The sequence below is a fragment of the Atractosteus spatula genome, chromosome 8 (genome assembly GCF_055471065.1).
Source record: "Atractosteus spatula isolate fAtrSpa1 chromosome 8, fAtrSpa1.hap1, whole genome shotgun sequence".
Classification (NCBI taxonomy): domain Eukaryota; kingdom Metazoa; phylum Chordata; class Actinopteri; order Semionotiformes; family Lepisosteidae; genus Atractosteus; species Atractosteus spatula.
The window spans coordinates 54,572,746-54,597,963 of record NC_142713.1 but is presented as its reverse complement, the minus strand read 5'-3'; the positions used below and the strand labels follow the sequence as shown (position 1 = coordinate 54,597,963).

General features: G+C 46.5%; 1 protein-coding gene across 1 annotated transcript in view; it reads left to right on the top strand.

Annotated features, from left to right (window-relative positions):
- The window catches only part of LOC148829855 (dynein axonemal heavy chain 3-like), a 112,652-nt gene that overhangs the window by 73,326 nt on the left and 14,108 nt on the right, over nt 1-25,218 (top strand). Inside the window, exons 32-56 of the mRNA XM_088922626.1 lie at nt 174-360; nt 2,007-2,245; nt 2,953-3,102; nt 3,418-3,637; nt 4,016-4,198; nt 4,614-4,763; nt 6,877-7,059; nt 10,472-10,610; nt 11,352-11,542; nt 12,513-12,608; nt 14,120-14,299; nt 14,477-14,610; nt 15,106-15,268; nt 15,776-15,958; nt 16,144-16,302; nt 17,077-17,184; nt 17,930-18,094; nt 18,696-18,918; nt 20,475-20,689; nt 20,991-21,124; nt 21,996-22,167; nt 23,076-23,279; nt 23,721-23,851; nt 24,042-24,234; nt 24,626-24,804. Coding sequence (XP_088778752.1) covers nt 174-360; nt 2,007-2,245; nt 2,953-3,102; nt 3,418-3,637; nt 4,016-4,198; nt 4,614-4,763; nt 6,877-7,059; nt 10,472-10,610; nt 11,352-11,542; nt 12,513-12,608; nt 14,120-14,299; nt 14,477-14,610; nt 15,106-15,268; nt 15,776-15,958; nt 16,144-16,302; nt 17,077-17,184; nt 17,930-18,094; nt 18,696-18,918; nt 20,475-20,689; nt 20,991-21,124; nt 21,996-22,167; nt 23,076-23,279; nt 23,721-23,851; nt 24,042-24,234; nt 24,626-24,804 — 4,281 coding nt within the window. The remainder of the gene's footprint in view (nt 1-173; nt 361-2,006; nt 2,246-2,952; nt 3,103-3,417; nt 3,638-4,015; nt 4,199-4,613; nt 4,764-6,876; nt 7,060-10,471; nt 10,611-11,351; nt 11,543-12,512; nt 12,609-14,119; nt 14,300-14,476; nt 14,611-15,105; nt 15,269-15,775; nt 15,959-16,143; nt 16,303-17,076; nt 17,185-17,929; nt 18,095-18,695; nt 18,919-20,474; nt 20,690-20,990; nt 21,125-21,995; nt 22,168-23,075; nt 23,280-23,720; nt 23,852-24,041; nt 24,235-24,625; nt 24,805-25,218) is intronic.

Sequence of the window (25,218 nt, the reverse complement as noted above, 5' to 3'; positions counted from 1 at the left end):
ACACAGGACCTCAGATAAGCATGTGTTTAGACACACAGGACCTCATACAGGCATGTGCTTAGACATACAGTCCCACAGGTCCTGTCTGACATCCTGTGTGTCTAAGCACATGTACTGTATGTCTGTGGTCCAGTATGTGGAAGCTTGTGTGTGTGATAACATTCTCTGTGCAGGTTCAGCCAGTTCTTCCACGGGCTGTGTGAGGGGGATTCCCACTGCCCCCGGCCCAAAGAGCTGCACGTAGCCCGGGGGCTGCTAATGCCCAGGAGGCGCAGTGTGTTTGACTGTGTGTACCAAAGCACAGGCTGGCACCCCTGGAGTGACCTGGTCTCACCCACTCCCCTGCCTGACAGCACCACGGTAAGAGATTAACCAATAAGTGTTTACTTCAGTGCGGGTCCCCCTCAAAAAGAAAAACTGAGAACACCTGAATTTCAAGTGGCCGTCCAGGAAAGCTACCTCCTACGCAAATTGAAAATTACTTTATAGTTCTAACAATTTACAATGTAGTTCTCTAGAATCTGTTATTAGAACATTAGACAAGTCCCCAGATACCGGAATACCTCGGCTGAATTTTTGCATGGAAAAAATGGTTTATTAAAAGGTTAACATCATGTTCTCAGGAAACATCTGAGTATCAGAAATTGCCTCAGTTGGATTCACTAATGATGTTAATGCCTCTGTGGTATTGTAGCTCATTCATGCAGTTTTATTTTGTTAATCATTGATTCCCAATGTAATACTCATCTGATATGCTGCTGAGAAATCAGTTCATTGCTTCAGGAACAAACCCAGACTGGTCTAGAGACAGGAGTAGCCTGTCTTCTCTTTAAGGGGGTGTCCCACAGGGATTAGTTTTTGGTCCTTTCTTGTTTTCTTATTTAATTATCCATTTGTCCTATCAAACAGTATATTTCTATTGATATGCTGGTGATGTGATGCTGTAGGCAATATCTGAGTCCATATTTTCCTTATTAGTAGTCAACCACTTTTGTGCTCTTGGACTCAGAGGATTTCATAATTAAAATTAACTCAGAATTAATATGCAGTTCTTCAACTCTGGTATGGCCTCCGTTAAGTTTCTGCCTTTTTGTGGCTTTTTGTGGTCATTAAAATATATGTTTGTTTCTTCCCGATGATCGTTACCACTGAAAAGATGGACAACAGGCTCACTCGTCTTCTGGTAAGAAATATTTATACACTTTGGCCTGAGCTGAAACTCTCCTCAACTGAATTTTTCCAATAAATTATAAAATTACACCACATGTAAGGATTATGTCAAATAGTTTTTGTTTAGATTTTAAAAATACTAATTTAGAAAACAAAACTTTTTGGAAGCAGCACTTCTCTGGTAGTCTGATGTGCTCAGATCTCAGAAGCTAACCAAGGCTGGTTCTCATCAGTACTGGAAAAAGAAAACCATATTGCTACTGTAACTGGTGTTGGTGGACCAGCAGGTGCCACTCTTTGGATGTGTTTTGGGTCCTGACCACTATGACATTCAGTATCTGAGCAGTGTTCACAAGACTAGAGGTGTTAACCCCTGTATACTGGCTAAATTCCACTTTGGGCTGTTAACAGTAGTGTCCTAACTGAATTCCATGCAGGACTTCCTAATTCTGGTCCTTAATTGCATTGGTAAAGCAGTTTCTCACTTCTGATATGCTGTGTAGTGGGGCTGCTGGTACATACTAACTGCTGTGTGTCAACCAGGAGCTTCTGCATTTCAGTAGTAGATGAAGTGGCTCCCCTCTTATTTGTTAAGTGCACTGGGATGCTTAACGCTGATAACTCACTATCCAAATGGAACTAATTAATATTGTCTTTTTGACTTTGCTAGGTTTTCTACTCAGACTAAAGGCAGATTTATTACCTTATTTTTATGTGGGCCTGCACACTGCAGCTGAGACTTTTTTTTTATCTCTAAGCGGTTTGCTTTTCTTAACTCAGCCTTGCGTTTCATGTGTTCTGTGTTCTGTGGCTCACTGCCCCCTGCCCCGTGTCAGCTGAGAGACACGGTGGTGGTCACCACACAGACAGAGATACAGAGGTTCTTCCTGGAGCGGCTCGTTCTGCGTGGGTCCACCCTGCTGCTGGTGGGGCCCCCCGCTGCGGGCAAGACCCACACCGCTCGTGGCTTCCTGCACCAGCTGCCTCCAAGCACCCACCATGCCTGGCACCTCACCCTCTGTTCCCAGACCACCGCCCAGCGCGCTCAGGACACGCTGCTGATGGGGCTGGAGAGGTACATGAACACTGGGCCCACTTTCACACATGCTGTGCCAATGCTGGGCAACACTGCCCAACCCTCAACAGAGGACATCTTCTGTATAAACATGTCCTCTAGACTGTTATACTGCGGGGTCAGAGTGGGTCAGTCCTGGGGGGTTAAACAATTCTGTGGTGCTTTCCATTTACATATTTAAGGGATAGAAGATGATCCAATTGCCTAGAGATCAGGAAAAAGCAAGGAATGAAGATCTGTAATTCAGCTATAAAAGCCTAACTTTGCTTGGATAGTTTGCATGAGCTAATAAAGATAATGTATGGTTATACAGTAGGTTTCTCATTTTACTTTTTTACTAATTTGCTACAAAGATCATCTCTGTGGTGTTTTTGGTATTTGGTATAGTGTTATAGGCATTGCTTACTTTTCTTCATGCTAGAGGTAGTGTAGACATGTTTCCTCCTCAAAACATGGCTGACAGGTTGTTTCTTCTTTGAGTTAAGAGGAGGATTAGCAAAGTCGAACTGAATGACTACAACAAAACCTGAATGGCTTCAGTAATAATGGGCACCACTACAGAAACGTCTAATGGCACAGCTAACCGAAATGTCGGAGAGTGTAGCACTGAGATGTATTGGTCTATAATCTCATCTTCTTACAGTGTACTGAGTTTCAGCCTACCTCCCTCTCCCACCTGTCTGTCTTTCACACTGTCTCTGTCTCAGGGTAAGAAAAGGTGTTTATGGCGCCCCCCCTGGGAAACAGATGGTAGTGTTTATAGATGACCTCAGCCTGCCGGCTACAGAGCCTGCAGGGGCCCAGTCTGCCCTTGAGCTGCTGAGACAGCTGCTGGAGCATCGATTCTGTTTCCACAGGTCAGCCTTGATGAGAACTACTGCTTCCACAGCTCATTCTCTGTCTCCTGTGTTGCTTCCTGCAGTCTACGTCTGTTTTCTGTGCTGCTTCCTGAGGCCAGCACTACTAATTCTACAGGTCATTCTATATCTCCAGTGCTGAAGCACTTATTCCATCGGTTAGCCTTGTTATACATATCATGGCAGCTCATGATGATGTTTATCGTGATACGTGTGCAGCGCTGTCACTGACTGTATGTACTGTATAGTTAGGCTTATACCATGGCTGGCTGTTCCTATAGTAAAGCCCGTATTTGTGATTGGTTGTCTTGGCAGTAAGGATGGCAGTAGGCTGCAGCTCCAGGACACCGTGTTCATGTCTGCAATGACGCCCCCCTGTGGCACGAGGCAGGCAGTGTGCCCCCGTCTGCTCAGGCACTTTGCCATCCTCTCCATTGACGCCCTGACCGGCGACACGCTCAAATCGATCTTCTTGCCGCTGATGGAGTGCCACTTCGGGCGTGGATTTGAGACGTCACTGCGCCGCTATGCAAGGGTAAGTCCCATCCGCATTCCGAAAACCTCCAAGTCTTGTCTGTCCCTCCCCGGTCTCCTTCTACCTCGCAGAGTCCTCTTCCTCCCTCAACATCAATAGACTCCTTAGTCCCATTATGTTCAATTGATCATCATTGCAGCCTGTTTTCAATCTTCCATTACCGACTGATTGCATATTAGCTGTTACTGTATGTCCATGATCGTGATCCATGATGTTATATCCATGATCACTTCTGCAGTTTCCTCATCTTATACATCTGACACTTAGAGTTTTGTCACTCGACCTCTGTGTGCAGAAGGTGATGTTTTTGATGTGTATGTGTCTGTGCAAAGGAGGGAGGGCTCTGACCCTTTCTCGTTGTGTTGTGATGACCATCAGATCCTGGTCTGGGCCACAGCAGAGGTGTATGCCCAGACTGTGGTGACCTTCCTGCCCACGCCCTCCAAGTCCCATTATGCCTTCAACCTGAGGGACGTCTCTCGAGTCATCCAGGTGAGGCTCAGCTGCAGCTACCCGAAGCCCCGCAAGACCTACTGTCACAGATATCCTATGGGAGGTCCCGTAAGACGTTAAACCTGCCACTGACTATTTCTGTTAGTGCTGCTTTTTTAGGAAAGTTGTCTCCCAATTGATTGTTCAGACCTTGGATTGCTAGCTTTGTAATACTCTATTGGATAGCTGAAACGTCTCTAGCTTGGCAGGCTTTTGTGCACCATTTATTTGTGTTATTTTTCCCTCTGCTCCTACCATATTCAGTACCCCCATCTACTGTCGCCTCTCATTATGCATACAGTATCTTCTGTATTTTTGTTGTAGTTGTTGTCGTTCTGTAAAGCACTTTGAGAAGCCATCTTTAAAGGTGCTATATAAAATAAAGTTTATTTTATTATTATTATTGTTACCACTACCACCATCCAAGGTATTGCACCCTTTCACCCCGAGCTCTCTGTCCCTGTCTCCGCGGCTCCTCTCTCAGGGGCTGACTCTCCTGAGGGGGGACGTGGTGCCTGCGGGTGCGGAGGGAGCCAGGAAGCTGATGAGGCTGTGGGTCCATGAGGTGTGGCGCGTCTTCGCCGACAGGCTCCAGGACAGCAAGGACAGGCAGCACTTCTACAGCATTGTCCAGGTCTCCCGACTGGACCTCCGATTCAATCGCGGGCGGTCCCCATTCCGCCAATTCAGCGGCAATCGAAACCACTCTAAATTCAGTTAAAATTTCCCCTTTGCCTAAGTTTTTTTAGGAACAAGCAATAGGTTTATTCCATGCTGAAAAGAGAAGAAAGAAAACACAACATTTCCACAGCCGAAACGTTGTGTTTCCTTTCTTTTTTCAGCATGGAATAAACCTATTGCTTGTTCCTTTGTAGCCTACGCATGCTGACGCAGCTCCCCACCTGAACTACTAAGTTTTTATAGATGTGTGTACTGAGAACTACTTGTTGCCACATAGCATTTCCTCAAATAATGCTGTCTTAAATAATTTCTGCTATTTAACTACTTTTACTTTTGATTTCTACAGTAAATTAAACTATGACTGATGCATTTGTTTTATCGCAGCATATAGAGGGCTATGCGAAAAACATGTTCATGAAATACTATCCAAGTAGGAGACAGTAAATGGCTCATGAGTGATTGACATAAAATTCAATTAACAAAACATTTTCCAGGACTAAACTCTTGTTTAAGGTGCGGACTGGCTCTATTTGGGTTGAGCTTCCTCAGATGGGGTTAGAAGGACATTCACATGCCTGCTTCAGCCTTACAGCTGAAGACAATCAGCCAGAATGTGTAATATAATTAATAGCGCCATCTGCAAGATCTGAGAAGAATTAGTTTCAGCTGGCGAGAGGGAAGTTTTCTTCAATGGTACTAAGTAGTTGCAAAATGGTTTTTAAAAAAGAATTAAAAATAGAAATATTAATTCTGATTTGATTGTAGGAATAAACTTGACCACTAATACACAGAAAAATCATTGCATACAATTCCCCAAAAGTCCTCCTCATACACAAACTTCAATTAACTATTTCACGCAGCTGTGATGGGTGCAGCTGTATTCTGCCCCTGCTAAGATTCAATCTTGGTCACGCGTGAGGTCAAAAACACACAGAGCCACTCGCTAGACAGCAGTGAGCTGTACTGTACCAGAAGACCACTCCTCCTGCCCTGCAGAATTCTACACTGTCAAGGAGATGATGTCACCAGCTGGAACAGGCTATTGTACAATGAGCCTTGTTGCACAGATATCATATTGAGGGTCAGGTGTGTCACAAAACCTCAGTTACTGCCTACTGTATGCACCACAACATACAACAGTGATGCCACAGTTAGAAACATAAACATTTGCAGTATATGTAGTAAGAGGAAATGTTAGAAAAGCCACAATATGCTTGTTTAATTATCTGTTTTGGCACTTTCATTATTAATCATAATAATTAACTACATGTATGTATTGCTTCTAACCTCAGAGGATCACAAAGCACTTTAGATACTGGAAGGTACCCACTTCAAAGTGCCCAATAAATGTATTTTCAAGGCTGGCAGGTCAGTCCCACTTTTGAGCGCAATGTACTTGTACTTCTGTGTCAATGAAGCAAGGAAGAGTGTACTGGTAGATGGCAGACTCCTGCCACTGTCCCCTGAAGTTCCCTGGAGGCAGGAACATGCAGGGTAAATCACAGTCTCACCACAGCGGGGGAGCATGGCTTCTTCAGGCTGGAGGCTCCAGATCATCTTGGAGATCAGCCAGTACCTGATTTGCGCCAGATCTGGCCTTCACAGACTTGGAAGAGGGGAGGGACATATAAAAAGCCCATTCATTTCTCATTCTAGGACTCAATCCATGTTGCTGAAGATTCCCTCCTTCTTGTTAAATTTACAGTGGCCCTGTTGAGGGGAAGCTGTGCTGATTGCTCCTGTTGAAGACGTGTTTTCCAAAGTTCCTAACATACTGGTTAAATTTTAAATTCATTGAAGTTATCGGCAGCTTTGTGCTGTATGTCTCTGTAACATTAGGGACGTCACGTGTGCACAAGCACCACACCAAACATTCACCGAGGGTTTGACAGCAAACACAGATTTCACTCCTTAAAACCTCCCAGATATCAACAATATTTATCGTTAAGTTCTTGTCACCTGACACCTGTGACTTGGTTCATGGACAGCAGAGCTTCTTGGAGCGTCTATATCTGACCCCAGCCTCGCCAGCGCACTGACAGGCTGTGCTCGTGTGTGTGTTCCAGGGAGTGGTGCGCACTCAGTTCAAGGAGAAGACGTCCTCGCTGTTTGGTCACCTGGCCTGCGGCAAGGAGGTGTGCGAGGAGGACCTCCGGGGCCTCTTCTTTGGGGATTATCTGCCATCTCAAGGGGAGGGAGGGGCTCCCCGTTACTATGATGAAATCACAGACACCGTGAGACTGCAGCAGGTAGGTCCCACTTGCTGCTAAAGGGTATCGACAGAGTACAGTAAGTCGGCAGATGGGTTTTCGATTCTTTTCACTCCCCCCTATATTTTGAAAATCTAAAGGTCTGAATGTAGCAAGAGACATCCTCACCCTCAGGTTTGCCCAGTTTTTGTTTTTTGTAACGTGCAGCTGAAATGCTGTTCATAATAATCGGTGTAAAGGTTAGGATTACTATTCCCACTAAAATGTTGGCTAAATTTATGATTACGTTTGTTTTTAACACAAAAATTGGAGAGTTTAGCATATAGAAAGTCTTTTTTTGGAAACATTTGATTTTCATCCAATTTTGATTTGTTACACGCAAAAACAAACTCATGATATTACTACGGAGCGCTTGCGCCGTCAAGTCACGACGGCAGAGTGTCTTTCGGGAAGTGGCTTATACATGCCGCGTTGTTCGCGAAACAGCGTCTGCAGTTACGGTACTCGGTACTCACGGCTCACTCTGTCTCGATCTTTCATCAGCATTGCATCTGATTGCGCAATTGGTATCAGCATTTGTATCTGCAGTGCAACTGAATGTTTAGTCGTCTGTTCGTGGATTAATTTTTACGTTCTAGTGATAAGCGTAACGTGTCAGAATCAGTTTTAATTTAGCAATTTCAAATGAACTCCGATATTGATCAGTATGGATAAGTGGCCTGCGAACAGGGAGACAAGGTAGCGTCTGAGAAGGGGATCGGTCTCTCCCCTTCGTCCCGCTCGCAGCTGACCCAACGCTTTTGTCCGGTGTGAGGTTCATGGTCAGTAAAGAAATACTTAAGGTGGCCTGTGGGTGACAAAAGTTTGATAACCACCGTCCTAGAGCAACTCCATGTGAACTCACAAGCTGCTGCCTCTACATACAGTATCAGTGGGGAGGAGAGCAGAGTGATGAAGCCAGTTCACAGATGGGGATTATTAGGAGGCCATGACTGGTAAAAGAAGGGAGAAATTTGACCTGGACACCGGGGTTACACCCCTACTCTTTTCGAGAAACATCCTGGGATTTTTAATGACCACAGAGAGGTCAACCCATCCCCTGAAACCAACCTGACCCTGGGGTTTCACTAAGAAGTACTTAGTACGCCACTCCTGTGCCATTCACTACCTTGTCTCCCTGTTCATCGTGGAAAACTGAAATGATTGTTTTCGATCGAACTTAATTTGGCAAAACAAGATAAGCATTATGTTGGTCTTGAAGGCAAATAGGGAGTAAATTTTTGGTCTAGACAAAAAATGATCTGAAAATCACGGTTTTAACACTCCCTGTTAAACATCCTGTGTCCTTGAAACACAAAATTTAAAAAAAAAGCACCATGACTGAATTTCTTTACTTATTCCCATGTCCTGTCTTGCCCTTGGCCATTCCACAGCTCTGCAGGTGACTCCGTCAGGGAAGGTACAGCTGCACTCACAGTGAGACATCAGCCGCACTCCCTGCTACACTGCAATAATACCGCAACACACTGGTCACAGACACCTCATGACAGCCACACGTCTGAACCTCAGAAACCGGCTGGGGACAGGAACACCTTCACATCTTGGTGGGGACAGAAGACCCCCCCCTCTAGTTTAGAAGAGGACCACCCCATTTAAAACCATATCTGCAAATGCCAACCTTGTGTACTGTACAATGTTACTCAGAAAACACAAAACACACGATGAAGAAGCCAAAAAACGTTCAAGCCCCCGGAGACCTGAACATCTGGGGTGTGGGTGCCACCCCTGGAAACAAATTGAATTGAAGCAGCTGAAACACTTACATGTCATGATGTAACCTCCTCCAACAGTAAAATTATCACACATATCATATATCATATAATTTTCATTCCATTATACCACAATGCAAATTGAGTCAGTGTCAGTCCAACTATTGAAGTTTTAGTAGCATTTGAAAGGAATAATTTTTTGGTTCACCTCTTAAACAGTAGTTTACCTTTTCAGATATTGGTGTTACCGTTATGGCATAGGTTAGAATAGGTGTGTTATCACCAGCTGTCTGGAGAGAGGACCGTTCTGTCAGTAAAGCAGGGCACTTTGGACAGAGGTTTCATTCAGATGATGCCATATTAAGTTATAGACTGCCATCTGCTGTTTGTAAAAAGAAACACTCTCTTTTAAACTACTAAAATCCTTGTAGCCCCCTAATGTTAAATGATCAGATCACCCATTGTCAGGCGTTTTAGGGGTTCATTCTGAAAATGGAAATGTTAATTTACAGGCTTTAACATTAATCATAGATAATAATTGTATTGTTTTTTTTGCTTTTACAAATAAATTCAATGTGTTTATTTGAATCAGTTTGCCAGAATAAAACACATTAAAGAATAGTGTACAATATAGGTACTGTATTTCTTTCTGGAACACTACACTTTGACTAATTGGGCTGGAATTAAAGGGTGTTATCTAAAGCTTTTAGAATGATATCAGTAAAATTTACTTACTTGGCAGGATCTCCCAGATGATTTAATCTGATTTAGTTGTTTTCTAAAAATGTGCATCCTGGAGGCCAATTTTAAGCAATTTTGACATTTGTAAAACACTTAGAAATTCAGGAACAGACCAAACATGCGACCTTGATAAGACCAACAGTTGACAAAAAGAACAAAACTCTTTATCTTGGTCTGTCTATAGATCTGGACTCTGTTGCTGTCAATTGCCAATTGCTTGTTTTTTCTATTGGGAATGCAATTTCTAGAAACGTCGGCATAATTAGATTGGTTGCACCTGCACTAGAAGTCACAAGATCATATCCTGAGATGTATTTGGTATTAAATACTGGCAGGCTGAAAGGACAGACCTTTTTTTAGTCTTGAACAGAGAAGATCACATGGGGACCTGATATAAGATTTCAAAATACTCCGGCTTTTTTCAAGACAGAGCTGGATACGATACCCTGATCAATTATCTACTAACAACCAACTGAGCAATGTGCACCAAATGGCCTCCTGTCATTTAGAACTGTTCTTACAGTCGATTCTGAAGTGACCTGTTTACATTTAGATACTGATTTGTCCAAGAAACCTCTGGAATGGAAATTCTTGGAAAATGACCATATCAAATTAAACCATTCGGGGAGCCTAAGAAGAAGGAAAGAGTATATATTGTTGGGCTATAAGGCTATACACTGTTAGGCTTGTATAAGTTCTTGAAGCACTCTTGAGTATCACTTCTGCACTGTCCATTTCCAATATCATACTGAAAATGAGAGCTCATGATACAGGTGTGGCCTCATTGTGATCGCATTTCAAAGTGAAATCACAGGGAAGCACAATGCAAGTGAGATGAAGTGTTCCAACACGCAGAATGCATGTCAGGTAAGTGTAAGAATACATCTGCTGATGCACTGTGCTCTGCACCGTCATGGCTGTCTGTGTCATCCCCTGAGCAGGCCATGCAGAGCTATCTGCAGGAGTACAACGCCGGGTCCAAGACCCCTCTGGACCTGGTGCTGTTCCAGTTCGCTGTCGAGCACATCTCCAGGCTGGCCAGAGTCTTCGCGCTGCCAGGGGAACATGCCCTGCTCATTGGTGAGCAACACGGAATTCAGTGCCACGGATTGTGAAGTGCTAAAATCTTCCAGTGCTCACAGTGTTTCTGTGGGCTGGCTGGGTGAAGCTGCAGCACTGCTGGTGTTGCATGTATGTTTGTAAATAGCAATTTACAGTAGTTGTATTGATGAGAGTTTCTCAGAAATGTCCCTGCAGATGAACAGCTTATTGATTTGTACTTTTGACTTATTTTCTAGCCGACTAGATACAGGAAAGGGGGGAGGCAGTGAAAGACGGACATGGGTAGAGTTAGAGGAAGGGCCAGAGAACAGAAAAGCGATGATTTCTGTACTGAACAATTGATTTTAAAGCCGTAGCCAGGACTTCTACGTGTGGGCAGGACTGCAGTGCAGTGGTTAGCATTTCTGCTTCACAGTGCTGGGCCCAAGGGTTCAATTCCTGGGTGCTAGCTTCATGAAGCAAATGTCTTACCCACATTTGTATGTGTTTCCTCCCGCAGTCTAAAGACATACTGGTAGGTTAATTAGCTTCTGGGAAAACTGACCCTGGTGTGAGTGTGTGGGTGCTTGTGTCTGTGTGCGCTATGCAATGGACTGGCATCCTATCCAGGGTGTATCCCGCCTTGTACCCACTGCTTGCTGCTGTATTGGGTAAAGAGGCTAGAAAATGGATGGAGGGACTTCTAAGTGTTAGTTGTTGGGGACTGGCTAATATTTCTACATCTTTCTTCCTCTGCCTCTCCTTCTGTCTCTTCCTCAGGCATGGGAGGCAGTGGGCGGCACTCTGCCACGCGATTGGCTGCCTACATGTCAGGCGTGGAGGTCTTCCAGGTCAAAGTTCAGCGGTCGTACTCGCTATCTGATTGGCATGAGGACCTGAGACGCCTGCTGAGGGGGCCGGGCCTACAGGGGACCCCCACTGCTTTCCTGTTCTCAGACCACCAGATCAAGGTCAGTCTGTGGCTCCGCAACACCTGGCCCAAGAGAGAGAGGGACAGAGAAGGAGCAAGACGCCGAGAGAGTGAGACACTGAGATGCACAAAGAGAACAGGAGAGGAAAGGTTAAGGTTAGGTGTGTAGAAAATCCACACTCTCAGTCAGTTCGTTTGTGAGAAAGGCGCAGTGAGTATAGTATGTATGCGTACAGGAATTGATCAGCCACAGGATCCCTAGTCAATTCAAAGTTTAAGCTGGGTCTTTCCCATTTATATCATCAAGCAGTTACACAAAAAACAAGCACAGAGGAGGAAGCGTTTCCTGAGGAGTGATACCACTCCAAGGGAGTAGTTAACATATTTGTGCAATAAAGCATTAAGTAAAGATATCACAGAACAAAGACCGCTCATTTACAACTCCAGCTATCCACTCCGCACTAGTCCTTGAACATTATTTCTAAGTCCGGCGCAGTTTCAGCTCCGTAAATCTTATATGACAACTTCTGTTACTCCTCAGGCATTTTTTCCCGCCCGACCTCCAATACGCTCTTAACCCTTTCCTTCAGGTGTATGGCTGAGGTTAGGGACAGAGTCAATTCTAGTGATTGAGTTAGTAGTAATAGGGCAGGGAATAGGCTTAGGGTTTCAGATGAGGGTTAAGGTTAAGGCTAGTATTAAGATTTGCATTGCTAGATATAATTTTGATGCTAAAGCACTTTGAGGACTAAAGAGCAGGACAGTGCTCACTAAAACGATGGGCCAAGTATGGACTCAGGGGTGAATATGTATGCAATCAACCTGTTTAGTTTGGAATTTATTTGACTATGAACTATTCAGTTTAGCAAAATGTGCATACATCATTTGTAACTGAGCGAAATGTGCAGGGTCTTTGGAAGGGCGTGAATTCTTTTGCAAGGTACTGTATATTATTTTTAGAAGAAATGAAGAGATTGATTGGTTCATTAATTGATCTGTGTGTGCTGCAGGATGAGTCTTTCCTGGAAGAGCTCAGTCTGGTCCTGAGCAGTGGGGAGATCCCTGGGCTGTTTGACAATGAGGAGAGACTGAACATCATCCACAAGGTGAGACCACACTCTCTCTGTCTCTCCCTCAGTCTCTCATACTTGAGCTTCCATCCGTCCAACATCAGAAGGCTGTTTATACCTGATAAAGGTCAGAGCAACCCAGAGCTTATCCCAGAAGCAGAAGATTTGGGTCAGGACCACATCCTGGATGGAACTCCAGTCCATCACAGGGCGAACACCCAAGGACAATTTAGAGACATCAATGAACATAGGCAGAATGTCTTTGGAGGGTTAGAGGAACCCAGAAAAAATCCATATGAACATGTGGGGAATATGCATACTCCATACAAAAGGCTGTGTGGAGCAAAAAAACTCTGAGGCAGCAGTGCTAGCCACAACTCTTTCTGTTCAGATCTCTCTTCCTTTGTTATTGACTTTCAAATTCAAATCTGCTTTCATTAGAAGTCATGAGTGTGAGACAGAGAACTATGGCCCGCACTCTTCTGCAGACTTGAATCCAGGCCCCTCATAGTCTTCTCTGTTCAGACTGAAACAATTTTGTTCAGTTAACCTGTCAGAGTAGTACAGCTGTCAAAAATCAAGGAGTAATTTGCTCTGGTGGCAATTCAAACAGACAAGTCAATTGAGATTGAATTCTCATTTTGAATAATGATGTGGAGATCCAGTCATGCAGCTGGGCAATAGCTGTAGCAACCTGAGTAAAGATTCAAGAGCAGCATCAGGGATTTGAATGCATGACCGTCAAGAGTCTGGAGCCCTCACCTCTGTTCCACACTGCCTCTCAGGAGGTGTCACGGATGTCGGAAAGGACGAACCGTGGAATGGCAGGACAGCGAAAATAGACCCTATGCGTAGCGGCGAGACAGGGGTTAGCCCAGGCTCAGCTGTTCAAGAAATGCCAAATAGAAACCTATGCCCTCAGGTAGCGGACATGGGGCAACCTGGTGCTAGGCGGGTCTCAGGACATCTGAACCTCAATCCTGAGTGAGGAGCAGAGCAGAAGCAAGAAGTAAATAGGCTACACAACAAGACACACCAAAAAGACATGAATATTCACAGGGAACTAGGAACAGGAGAGAAGAAGAGTGCCCTCTAGGTGTACTGGGCGTGACAGGAGGGTGTGAAGCATCACTTGGGAGACCCTGGTCACAGTCACCTAACCCACTGATGTAACCCAGGATCAAAGTACTGATGACCTAAGACTGGGCTCAGAGTGCACTCCAGACATATGTCTTTTTCCTAAAACATTGAATGTATTTTTATGACTTCTTTACTTTGTTTCTCTCGAAGTGTCTCTCTCTTCACTTCGTCTGAATTCTACTTGCTGTTCTCTCTCATACTTTCATTCAACCTGTCAAGCAATTTTCAGTTCTCTTTCTGATGAAGTGGGTTATGGGAAGGCTCTAACTTCTAAAGCAATACTATAGACAGTGCAGCCAATTCCACAGCATTGTTATACTGAGATTTTTAATGCATATTTTAGAAATACATCTTCAACTTTGACCCAGTGCTGTTATAATGCAACTATGCTTCCCTCTCTTAATCAGATGCAGCAGCTCTCTTCCACTCAGGGACAGTCCCCATCCTCACTATACACCACGTTTGTGCAGCGTATTCGCTCTCTTCTCACTGTGGTCCTGGCCTTCAGTCCCAGTGGCTCAACCCTGCGAGACCGTCTGCGTAGAGCCCCGGCCCTCCTCAACTGCTGCACCATTGACTACTTCCAGGTTACAGTGAACCCCTCGATCCTGCTCGCTGCTGTTCTTCTGGACCCGTGTCTAATCTCTGAGCTCAATTCCGCTTTCTTCCTTGAACCGTGTTCCTCTAAACGTCTATTTCCATCTCTGTCTCACTGCTCTCCTCATCCTCTGTCCTTCTTTACCCTCTCTGATCTCTCTTCCCAGGCCTGGCCAGACGACGCCCTGCAGAAGGTGGCATGTCACTTCCTGGATGATGTGGAGCTCTCGCAGGAAGTGCGGGCGGGAGCAGTCTTCCTGTGTAAATACATCCACCAGAGTGTGGCTGCTCTGTCTGAGAGGTGACGATCGCCAATAACGCTACTGATCAGTGTGTTTGTCAGTGCGGTCCGGCATAGGGGGTCAATCAGTGCGGTCAGAATTGTCCCACAACAGTTAGGTATGTGTTTGGTCAGTGTGTGGAATTTTGTGTAAGATAATAATTGTTTTCCCGTTGTAAATCTTGTACCATTGCTTAATATCAAGTCAGACACATTTCACTTGAAAAAAGTCCAATTCTCAAGCAAATCAAACCACAGGGAGCTGTTGAATCACATGTGTAACTGCACTACAGAGTCTGCACTGATTGACAGCCCATCTGACTGTCTCCTTGAGCCAAATATTGCATAGCAATGGACAGACAGAACAGTCCTCTGTGGTGCACAGGCAGGCATAACCAACTGTAGACCAGATTAATTGGGTATGATGTTTTAGAACTCTGTTTTGTTCCATTTCAAAGGTGAATACAATGACCATCAACCATAGTTCTTTGGTTAGTTGCTTGGTGCTCTTTGTAGGTTTTATGCCTCCCTGCAAAGGAGAACCTATGTGACTCCCAATTCCTACCTGGAGCTGCTGAAGACCTTTCGGAGCCTCCTGGAGAGACAGCGGCTGGAGCTGCTGACCGACAGAGAGCGCTACCTCACTGGGCTGGAGAGACTGGACCTCGCCTCAACACAGGTAACCCCTGCAGCTCTGCCTCACACTGTCCGACTGACTCACTCGGCCTCACTGCCAGGCCAAAATCCATACCTGTATATATCTGCACAGGTCAGTCCCTCCACCTCACTTACTTACCCACCTGTAATCTCACTAGGCTAGAGGGTCAGGGAAATCTGCACAGGTTAGTCTCTCACTTTTGTGCAAATTTCCAAAACTCCATTCTCAAAAGACTCTGGATCAGCTTGTTCATTTGGAAGTCTTAATTGAGCTAATTATGTAATGAATTAAAATGGCCCATGAGCCGTTTAGAGTTCAGATTATTAAAATGATTTTCATGGGTTTCATAGATTCCCTTGAATAGATTATTAGTTAAAGTAAGGGTGTAACTGAGTAACTATGACTGCAGATGGATTGAAAGCCATTGGCAGTGTGTCCACCAAGGACTGAGCTTGCAATAGAACGATGGGAATTCAGTGGGTTGTAGTACCGGTGGTGTGACACCAGGGAGCGCTGTGCGTTTTGCAGATCGCCGAGATGCAGCAGGAGCTGAAGGAGCTGGAGCCACTCTTGGTGCAGCGCAGCGCAGAGACCGAAGAGCTGCTGGGGGTTATCGCCAAAGAGACGCGTGAGGTTGAGGCCGTGAAAAGAGAAGTGGAGGCCGATGAGGCCACGGCCAACAGCGCAGCCCTGGAGGCTCAGAGCATCAAGGTACCGCCAAGGAGAAGAAAGATGTTACGTCAAAACTTCCCCTGGGGGTTGTGTTTTAACGTATTCTGATGCCAGATGTTGACATGATGGAGTTATTTTGTAAATCTTTCCTACATAACCTAACACATCGAAAATCCATCTCCCCCTCCCTGACACCCACTCGCCTCCTCCCCTCTCTCCTGCAGGAGGAGTGCGAACAGCAGCTGAGTGTGGCCCTGCCAGCCCTGGAGGCGGCGGTGGCCGCCCTGGACACGCTGAGGGCCAGTGACATCACACTGGTCAAGACCATGCAGAACCCCCCAGCGGGCGTGCGCATCACCCTGGCAGCCGTGTGCGTGCTCAAGGTCAGGGCGGGCCTGGCTAGGACGCAGCCCAGGGGGTTAGACAGGAGAGCGGGTGCCACACAGTGGCTAGGAGCGGGCGTTAGAACAAGATGGGACCTGACGGAGAGGGCGCTGCCTCAGCACAGATATTGTGGAATCAATAGGTCGATTGCGCTTCTATGGGTGTTAATTAGAGAACAAAAACACATTAATTAGCTAATACATATATGGCATCCCAATATCGTGGCCCAGCAGCCCACCCCTTCCACAAATCATAGGATTCCTGCAGGGATGCTGGTGAGCCCAATCACCCTGCAGCTCCCACCTGGCAGCCCCACTGCAGCTCAGCAGGTGTGAGCCTGGTCAGTACCTGGATGGGAGACTCCTGGGAAAGCTAAGGTTGCTGCTGGAAGAGGTGTTAGTGGGGCCAGTAGGGGGCGCTCACCCTGCAGTCCTCATTCATCAGTGTCTGTGCTGTAGTGTTGACAACAACATATAAAAGAAATTGTGAAATGCTGAGTTATGTAGCAGTAGGCAGTGGAACACGTTACACTTCAGAGACAGAGCCTGGATGGATCACCAGGTGATGGAAGTGAGGACTCAGATTAACAGAAACTGCCCTCCCAGCGTGTAGTGGGGCTGAGACAATGGGGAGTGCAGGTTAGAGCTGAGACAGGGAGCTGAGACAGTTTGGACTAATGCTTAGGTCTGAGCAGCTGGGAAAGAGGCACAGCGGAGGGAGACAGGGGAGGCTAATAAAACTGAGAGCCCATTTCTTGACCTTCTGTATGGCAGGGCATCAAGCCAGAGAAGAGGGTAGACAGCGTGGGGAGGAGCACAGACGACTACTGGCCTGCCGCCAAGAAGATGCTGGGGGACATGAAGTTCCTAGAATCTCTGAAGGTACCACCTCTGAGAGCTGAGAATATAGTCTGAGAAGTTAGAATATTTAAACAAAACATTTTGTGTTGAGAACAGGCCACTCAGAGATGACCATTTTGCTAGGCACTGAGTATATGGTGTAAGGCCGTTTGCTGGTCTCTGTTTAAAAATTTGAGCAATTTCATGAATCTCCATTAGATTTCTCCTAGTTTGTTGTTTGGTTTGCTTCCTGTCCCAAAGCAAATAAGAAATGAAGAAAATACGTGGAGCAGATCACATTAATGGGGCCTTCCTGATGACTGTGTGAGTAATAGAGACACAGGAGTGCAGGGGTAGCAGCTATTCCTGGAGAGTAGCATGAGAAGCGTTACAAGGAGAGGGGTCCATTCATCCCATCTTGCATGTTTCATATTTAGTAGTCAATTGATCCAAGGATCTCACCCAGCTTTTTCTTGAAGGAAGGCAAGATATTGGCTTCAACAACATGGCTGAGTGGCTTGTTTCATACTCCCATAACCCTTTGGGTAACCAAGTGCCTCATGTTCTCAGTTTTAATGTACTTCCACCTACAGTAGTTTCCGCTGATGTCTTCTGGTTCATGTTTCACTGTTGATTCCGAAGAGGATTTTGAATATTGGTATAATTTTCCTTCATAGTCTTCTCTGTTCAACACTGACAGGGCTTGGCTCTACAATTGTAGTTTTTAGCCTGTCAGTGTACGTGTTACATGTTGTGCACGACTAATTCTGGCCGGGTTGTGTCCCAGGACTTTGACAAGGACAACATCCCACCACGTTTGATGGCCCAGATCAGACGGGATTTCATCTCCAGTGAGGAGTTCCAGCCTGCAGCAATCCGAGCAGTGTCTTCTGCCTGTGAGGGGCTGTGCAGCTGGGTCAGGGCCGTAGAGGTCTATGACAGAGTGGCCAAGGTAGAGTCTCTCTCCTTTTTCTCCACATGCAGTATAACTCAATTCAACTGGACTGATCAGTCCATTACTGTATTTCTAAAGCACAATTAACTGCAATAAGTAATTAATAGCTGTGGTGTAACGAAAAAGAAAATGTGTATATAAAACAGACCAATCAAAAGGACTTTGAAGAAAACATCACCTCTGTTTACTGATTGGCTACAGTGAGGAAATCAAACTACAGATGAACCAATTGGCAAATATTCAAATACAGTACAGTAAACAACACAGAACAGTAGACATAGGCACTTAACAATATACTGCATCTTGCAAAAGTATTCACCCCTTGACAAACATGACCCATTGCGCTGAATTACAATTCCGGTTTTGGTGAAAAGGGAATTTTGTGCTCCCAAATTAATTTAAGTGTGCCGTAACAAAATACTTATGCAATCAAAACATTTTATTTTAGGGTCTTTTTTTTCTCCGTGGATGTTTAACGTCTTTGACAATAAATTTGATGAGGTTCTGATCAAAATATTCGCTTTAAAAAAAGTCTGCGTCAGTTGTAGTTCATCACATGAGACATCATCTGAAGTGGTCTGTATATGTATCTTCTCAGATTGTGGCGCCAAAAAGGGCCTGTCTGAGGGTGGCACAGACGGAGCTTAGAGAACAGCAGGCAAAACTGGCAGCAGCCAGATCGGAGCTCAGTGCCGTGACCGACAGACTGGCGGGCCTGCAGGAGAGACTGGCACGCCAGCTGCAGGAGAGAAGCCAGCTCCAGGACAGCATCACACACACCAGGCCAGTCAGGGGAGAGAGGAGGGGAGGGATTCAGAGGTGTCAGAAACATGCTATATTCCCCAGACACAGCTGGAATCCTGCTGGTGTGTGGATGTGCCTGTTAGAAACACACTGTATTCCCCAGACACACCTGGAATCTTGCTGGTGTGTGGATGTGCCTGTTAGAAACACACCGTATTCCCCAGACACAACTTGAATCCTGCTGGTGTGTGGATGTGCCTGTTAGAAACACACCGTATTCCCCAGACACAGCTGGGATCCTGCTGGTGTGTGGATGTGCCTGTTAGAAACACACCGTATTCCCCAGACACACCTGGAATCCTGCTGGTGTGTGGATGTGCCTGTTAGAAACACACCGTATTCCCCAGACACAACTGGAATCCTGCTGGTGTGTGGATGTGCCTGTTAGAAACACACCGTATTCCCCAGACACAGCTGGAATCCTGCTGGTGTGTGGATGTGCCTGTTAGAAAAACACCGTATTCCCCAGACACACCTGGGATCCTGCTGGTGTGTGGATGTGCCTGTTAGAAAAACACCGTATTCCCCAGATACAGCTGGGATCCTGCTGGTGTGTGGATGTGCCTGTTAGAAAAACACCGTATTCCCCAGATACAGCTGGGATCCTGCTGGTGTGTGGATGTGCCTGTTAGAAAAACACCGTATTCCCCAGATACAGCTGGAATCCTGCTGGTGTGTGGATGTGCCTGTTAGAAACACACCGTATTCCCCAGATACAGCTGGGATCCTGCTGGTGTGTGGATGTGCCTGTTAGAAAAACACCGTATTCCCCAGATACAGCTGGAATCCTGCTGGTGTGTGGATGTGCCTGTTAGAAAAACACTGTATTCCCCAGATACACCTGGAATCCTGCTGGTGTGTGGATGTGCCTGTTAGAAACACACCGTATTCCCCAGATACAGCTGGGATCCTGCTGGTGTGTGGATGTGCCTGTTAGAAAAACACCGTATTCCCCAGACACAGCTGGAATCCTGCTGGTGTGTGGATGTGCCTGTTAGAAAAACACCGTATTCCCCAGACACACCTGGGATCCTGCTGGTGTGTGGATGTGCCTGTTAGAAAAACACCGTATTCCCCAGATACAGCTGGGATCCTGCTGGTGTGTGGATGTGCCTGTTAGAAAAACACCGTATTCCCCAGATACAGCTGGGATCCTGCTGGTGTGTGGATGTGCCTGTTAGAAAAACACCGTATTCCCCAGATACAGCTGGAATCCTGCTGGTGTGTGGATGTGCCTGTTAGAAACACACCGTATTCCCCAGATACAGCTGGGATCCTGCTGGTGTGTGGATGTGCCTGTTAGAAAAACACCGTATTCCCCAGATACAGCTGGAATCCTGCTGGTGTGTGGATGTGCCTGTTAGAAAAACACTGTATTCCCCAGATACACCTGGAATCCTGCTGGTGTGTGGATGTGCCTGTTAGAAACACACCGTATTCCCCAGATACAGCTGGGATCCTGCTGGTGTGTGGATGTGCCTGTTAGAAAAACACCGTATTCCCCAGATACAGCTGGGATCCTGCTGGTGTGTGGATGTGCCTGTTAACAGCGCTCTGTATTCCCCAAACGCAGCTGGAATCCTGCTGGTGGGTCCATGGTCTCTGTGTTCTTCCAGGCTGAAACTGCAGCGCGCGGAGAGGCTGATCAGCAGTCTCGGGGGGGAGAGGGAGCGCTGGCAGGAGGTGGCCAGCCGCCTTGGGGACTCGTACCAGAACATTGCAGGAGATGTGCTGCTGAGCGCTGGCATGGTGGCCTATCTGGGGCCCTTCACCCCCGCCTTCAGACAGGTGGGGGCCTCTCGCCCTTTCTCTCTCTCCTCCTCTCTCTCATTCCCACTCACTTTGGGCCGGCGGCACCCTGGAGACCTGGAGTGGACACGGGAGGTCAACGGTCATTCAGTTTCTGGTCATTTAAATCCAAAGGCTATGGTGTGTGGATGTCGAGTAGCATCCATAAATCGGTTTGATCAATCAATCAAATGGATACCTCAATCGTCCTCTTCTCCCCCACTTCCCTGTTTCCTCTTCTCTGCCACCTCTTTCCCATTCCCACCTTCCCTGCTCCCTCTCCTCCTCGTCTCTCGCCCAGGAGGTGTTGTCCGAATGGCAGTCCCAGTGCGTGCGTCAGCAAGTGCCAGTGTCGCCCCACTTTTCTTTGTCCTCTACCTTGGGTGACCCCCACACCATCCTAGAGTGGCAGCAGTGTGGCCTGCCTCGAGACATGTGAGTCTGAGCACTGTGCCTGTGTTACCCCGAAACAGAGGATCCCCCACAGTGAGCCTTTATTCTATAGGCTACAGCGTTAACAAGATCTACACCAAGTCCTACAAGCTCGTCACAACTGTTTTGGCCTTCCTGTACTGGCTTCCTCTAAATTTTAGGTTGGGTTTTAAAATCCTTCACCTGATTTACAGCATCCTAAATAATCTGGCTCCTTAATTCTAGACTTACTGAGCTCTTGGAATCTGTGTGAGATTCCAACCCTCTGTCCGTTTTTGAAACCTAAACTACATTATTTTTAATTTAACTGTATATAGCTTTTGTTCTGTGTTTATTGTGTTATTCTGTGTTATTTGTCCTCTGTTCTAACCTAATTATATAATTCTTTGAGATGCCCTGACATGAAAGGTGCTATATAAAATATTTTTTCTTCTTATGCTCCTTATGTTGGAGCTGTGGTAGCTCAGACAGCAGGGGTGTCTCGCTCCTGACCAGGAGGTCCTGGGTTCAATCCCAGGTAGGGGTAAATGATGGAGCTTGTTCTAATTCCTTCCAGATGGCTCCCACGTCAAATCAGCCTGCTTTCCAAATGAGAACAGGGGGTTAATCTTTCTGGGGGTAATAGACCGGCTGGAGTGTGATGTGCTGCCCACATCACCTCTGCCTCCAGTGTCAGATGGTTGAGGAAAAATGGTGACCATTGACCTTTATGGCCTGAAAAGGGCCCTACCTACTTGCTCCCTATGTCTCTGTGTTGTCTTCGTGTGCTTTTCTCTCAGCATTTTCGTACTTTCTGCCCACACCATGGTGCCTGAGGGCCAGCCCCAGCTCTGTCTCACCCATACAGCTCTCTCTCCCTGACTCCCCCCCCCAGGTTCTCGGTGGAGAACGCCCTGATCGTGCGTCATGCTGAGCGCTGGCCCCTGCTGCTGGACCCCGAGGGCCAGGCTGGGCTGTGGATCAAGACCATGGAGAGAGACAGCCAGCTTCAGGTCTGTCGGGCTGGGGAGAGGGGCTACCTCCGCACCCTAGGCAACTGCATACAGGTCAGTACAGCTATAGGCCAGTGTGGGTACCAGCTGGGCTTTACCATATTTAAGCTCATTCTCTGTTTCTGACTGTCTCTGAACACGTCCACTAACTATCATCTGACTTTGTGTCTACCTGCTCTTGTTATTCAACTACCTACATTCTGTAAGTGCTTATCTGTACCTACAGTATTGAAATACTGCACCCTGAAATTATTTAAGCTACAGTAAATTTTTTGGAACACACATCCCTTTAATTGTCTATTTAAACTAATAATTCCAGTTATGTGATTAAGAAGTGGATTTTCCAACAACTTGCACTGGTATAATTGAGGAGGTCCAGTACTTTCTTACCCCTGATTTCTATGAATGCACATTTATCTACAGTGCTTCTGATTGCACGTGTATATTACTGTATGTATTTCTGAAATTCATTTCAAGGATCTCATACTCAGTATCTGAGTATATGTCATTACCGCCTGCCTTAGCTGTCCATATGTCCACTGCTTCAGGGATATATGCACGTGTTTCAGGGTTGGAAAAGTGCCTGAGAGCCCCCTTTGATACTCATTCTCTTTCTGATCCCACTCTCTTCATTGAAATCAGTTTCACAATTTTTTTGTTAGTCCTGAATCAGTCGCTTAGTGAAACATAGAACCTACAAGACGTCTTTGAGAATATCGCTATATCGGTATTCTATCTGGGCAGAAAATGGCTGCTGAAATTAAACAAAATAACCTTGCGTGTCATCTTGTCATCAGCCACAAGGGAAATTCATGCGCGTCGACATCATAATGACTGCAGGATGCTTGAGCGCTCTCCCACTTTCTCATCAAGAGTCTTAATCTACCCCATCGTTATTGGGTTTTAACCCACACTTCCTCCTCCCCCACACTGTGGGCTTCTACCCCTCTCCTCTGTCTCAGTTTGGGACTCCTGTCCTGTTGGAGGGGTTGGAAGAGGAGCTGGACCCTGTACTGGACCCCCTCATGCTGAAGCAGACATTCCAGCAGGCAGGGGTAGATTACCTGATCCTAGGGGAGACCACCTTGCCCTACAGCCCCCACTTCAGACTCTACCTCACCACCCACCTGCCCAACCCACACTACCTGCCTGAGACCGCAGCCAAGGTAAGAAACAACCCCACCTCTGCACCAGGTCCACCTACACCCACACTTGCCTCCAGATGTCAACCGCTTACCTCTAGCTCCAAGATTAGAACCACTAACCCCAGGCTCCTAGATGTCAACCACTAATCCCTGGATCTCATAATTCAACCATCAACCCCTACATCCAAGAATTCAACCACTTATTCTAGCTCCAAGATTTCATCCATTAACCCCTGGATCCAGTAATTCAACCCTTTGCGCTTTCTGTGGTCTATTACATAATTAGACCAAAGTGTTTGCTTAACTAGTCCAAATTAAAAAGTTGGCGTGCTGTCGTCTGAGGCGTGCCCTAGGTTCTGAGAGTGTAATTTTCTTTGTAAGCCATATACATAATTACAGCCTGACACAGCTGTCTGTAGCTGAAGCTCCACCTTGTCCACAGTGTGACCTTTCCCCTTTCAGGTGACCCTGGTGAACTTCATGGTGACCCCACGGGGCCTGCAGGAGCAGCTCCTGGGTATCTTGGCTGCCAAGGAGCGACCGGAGCTGGAGGAGACGCGGACACGTCTGTACCAGGAGGGTGCGACTCTCAGGTCAGTCATACCACAAGCAGTGAGATTTCAGCCAGCCACAGTGCAAAGCACAAATTCACAAAGGAAGGAGACAGTGTGGTCTCTCTGTCTTTCCCTTTATCGCTCGGTCTGTATTTCTTACAGAGCAGTGTGAAGCTACGGCCTTTTCTTTACTCCCAGACTGAAGCCGCGGTTTCTTGTCCTCCCTCAGGAAGCAGCTGCAGGAGATAGAGGAGGAGGTGTTGCGAGTGCTCTCAGGGTGCCAGGGCAGCATCCTGGAGGACGAGAGTGCTCTCTCCGTTCTCTCCTCCAGTCGCTCTCTCGCTTGTGAAATTCTGGAGCGCCAGACAGTCACGGCAGCAACCGAGAAAGAAATTGAGGCCACACGGGATGAGTATCGGCCGGTGAGGACCCCCTCATTGCCCCCGTGCTTTCCTTGGTGTTAAGATCTACATACACTAGGAAATAATTCAAGTAGGGAGCTGCGACAGCATGCGTAGGCTGCAAAGGAACAAGTAACAGGTTTATTCCATGCTGAAAAGAGAAGAAAGGAAACACAATGTTTCGGCTGTGGAGCCTTCTTCGGGTGTGTGGAAATAATGCTGCTTATATTACTGAGGAAATATTACCGCTTACACTCAATAAGCAAGTAACCTAATAATAATGCAGCAGCAATTAAACAAAATAAGCCTTCTCCAAACTCAGTGATTCCTTGGTTACAGGCCTTCCTGTGTCTCATGCTGTGTGCTTGTGGGCCTGCATGTCCTGACCAGCCTCTCTGCCCTCTATGTGCAGGTGTCCAGCCAGTGCAGTCTGCTGTTCTTTGTGCTGTGGGACCTGGCCCGGGTGGAGCCCGCGTACCAATTCTCTCTGCGCTGGTTTCTCAGGCTCTACAGTGCCTCCATCTGTCAGAGTCAGAGGGCCACAGCCCTGCAAGAGAGGATAGAGCACCTCAACGCACACTTCACCTCCAGGTCAGAGCACACACTATGTCAAAACAATCACGTGGCCAAAGCACTAGTTTACCCCCAGCACTGTGCAGTGAGAGCAGATTTTCAATTACAATGGAGACCTGTCTATACAGCAGGGCTAATGTTTACAATATTACTTTACTGTTTACTAGAGCACTTTAAGTACCTTGCTTAAGGGTGCAATAGCAGTGACCCACCCAGGATTTGAACCCACAACCCTCTGATGCTGGGCCCTAAGCACTGCTCCAATTATCTACCTCAAACTCATGCTCCCCACACCAAATCGAACCCATGAGATGGGTATACTCACCATTTTGCTAATGAGGTCTCAGCAGTACCATCCTAAATTGTGGTGAGCTCCAGATCACCTTTCGTGGTGAGCTCCTCTCTCTGCTTTCCCTTCCCTCATACCCCTGT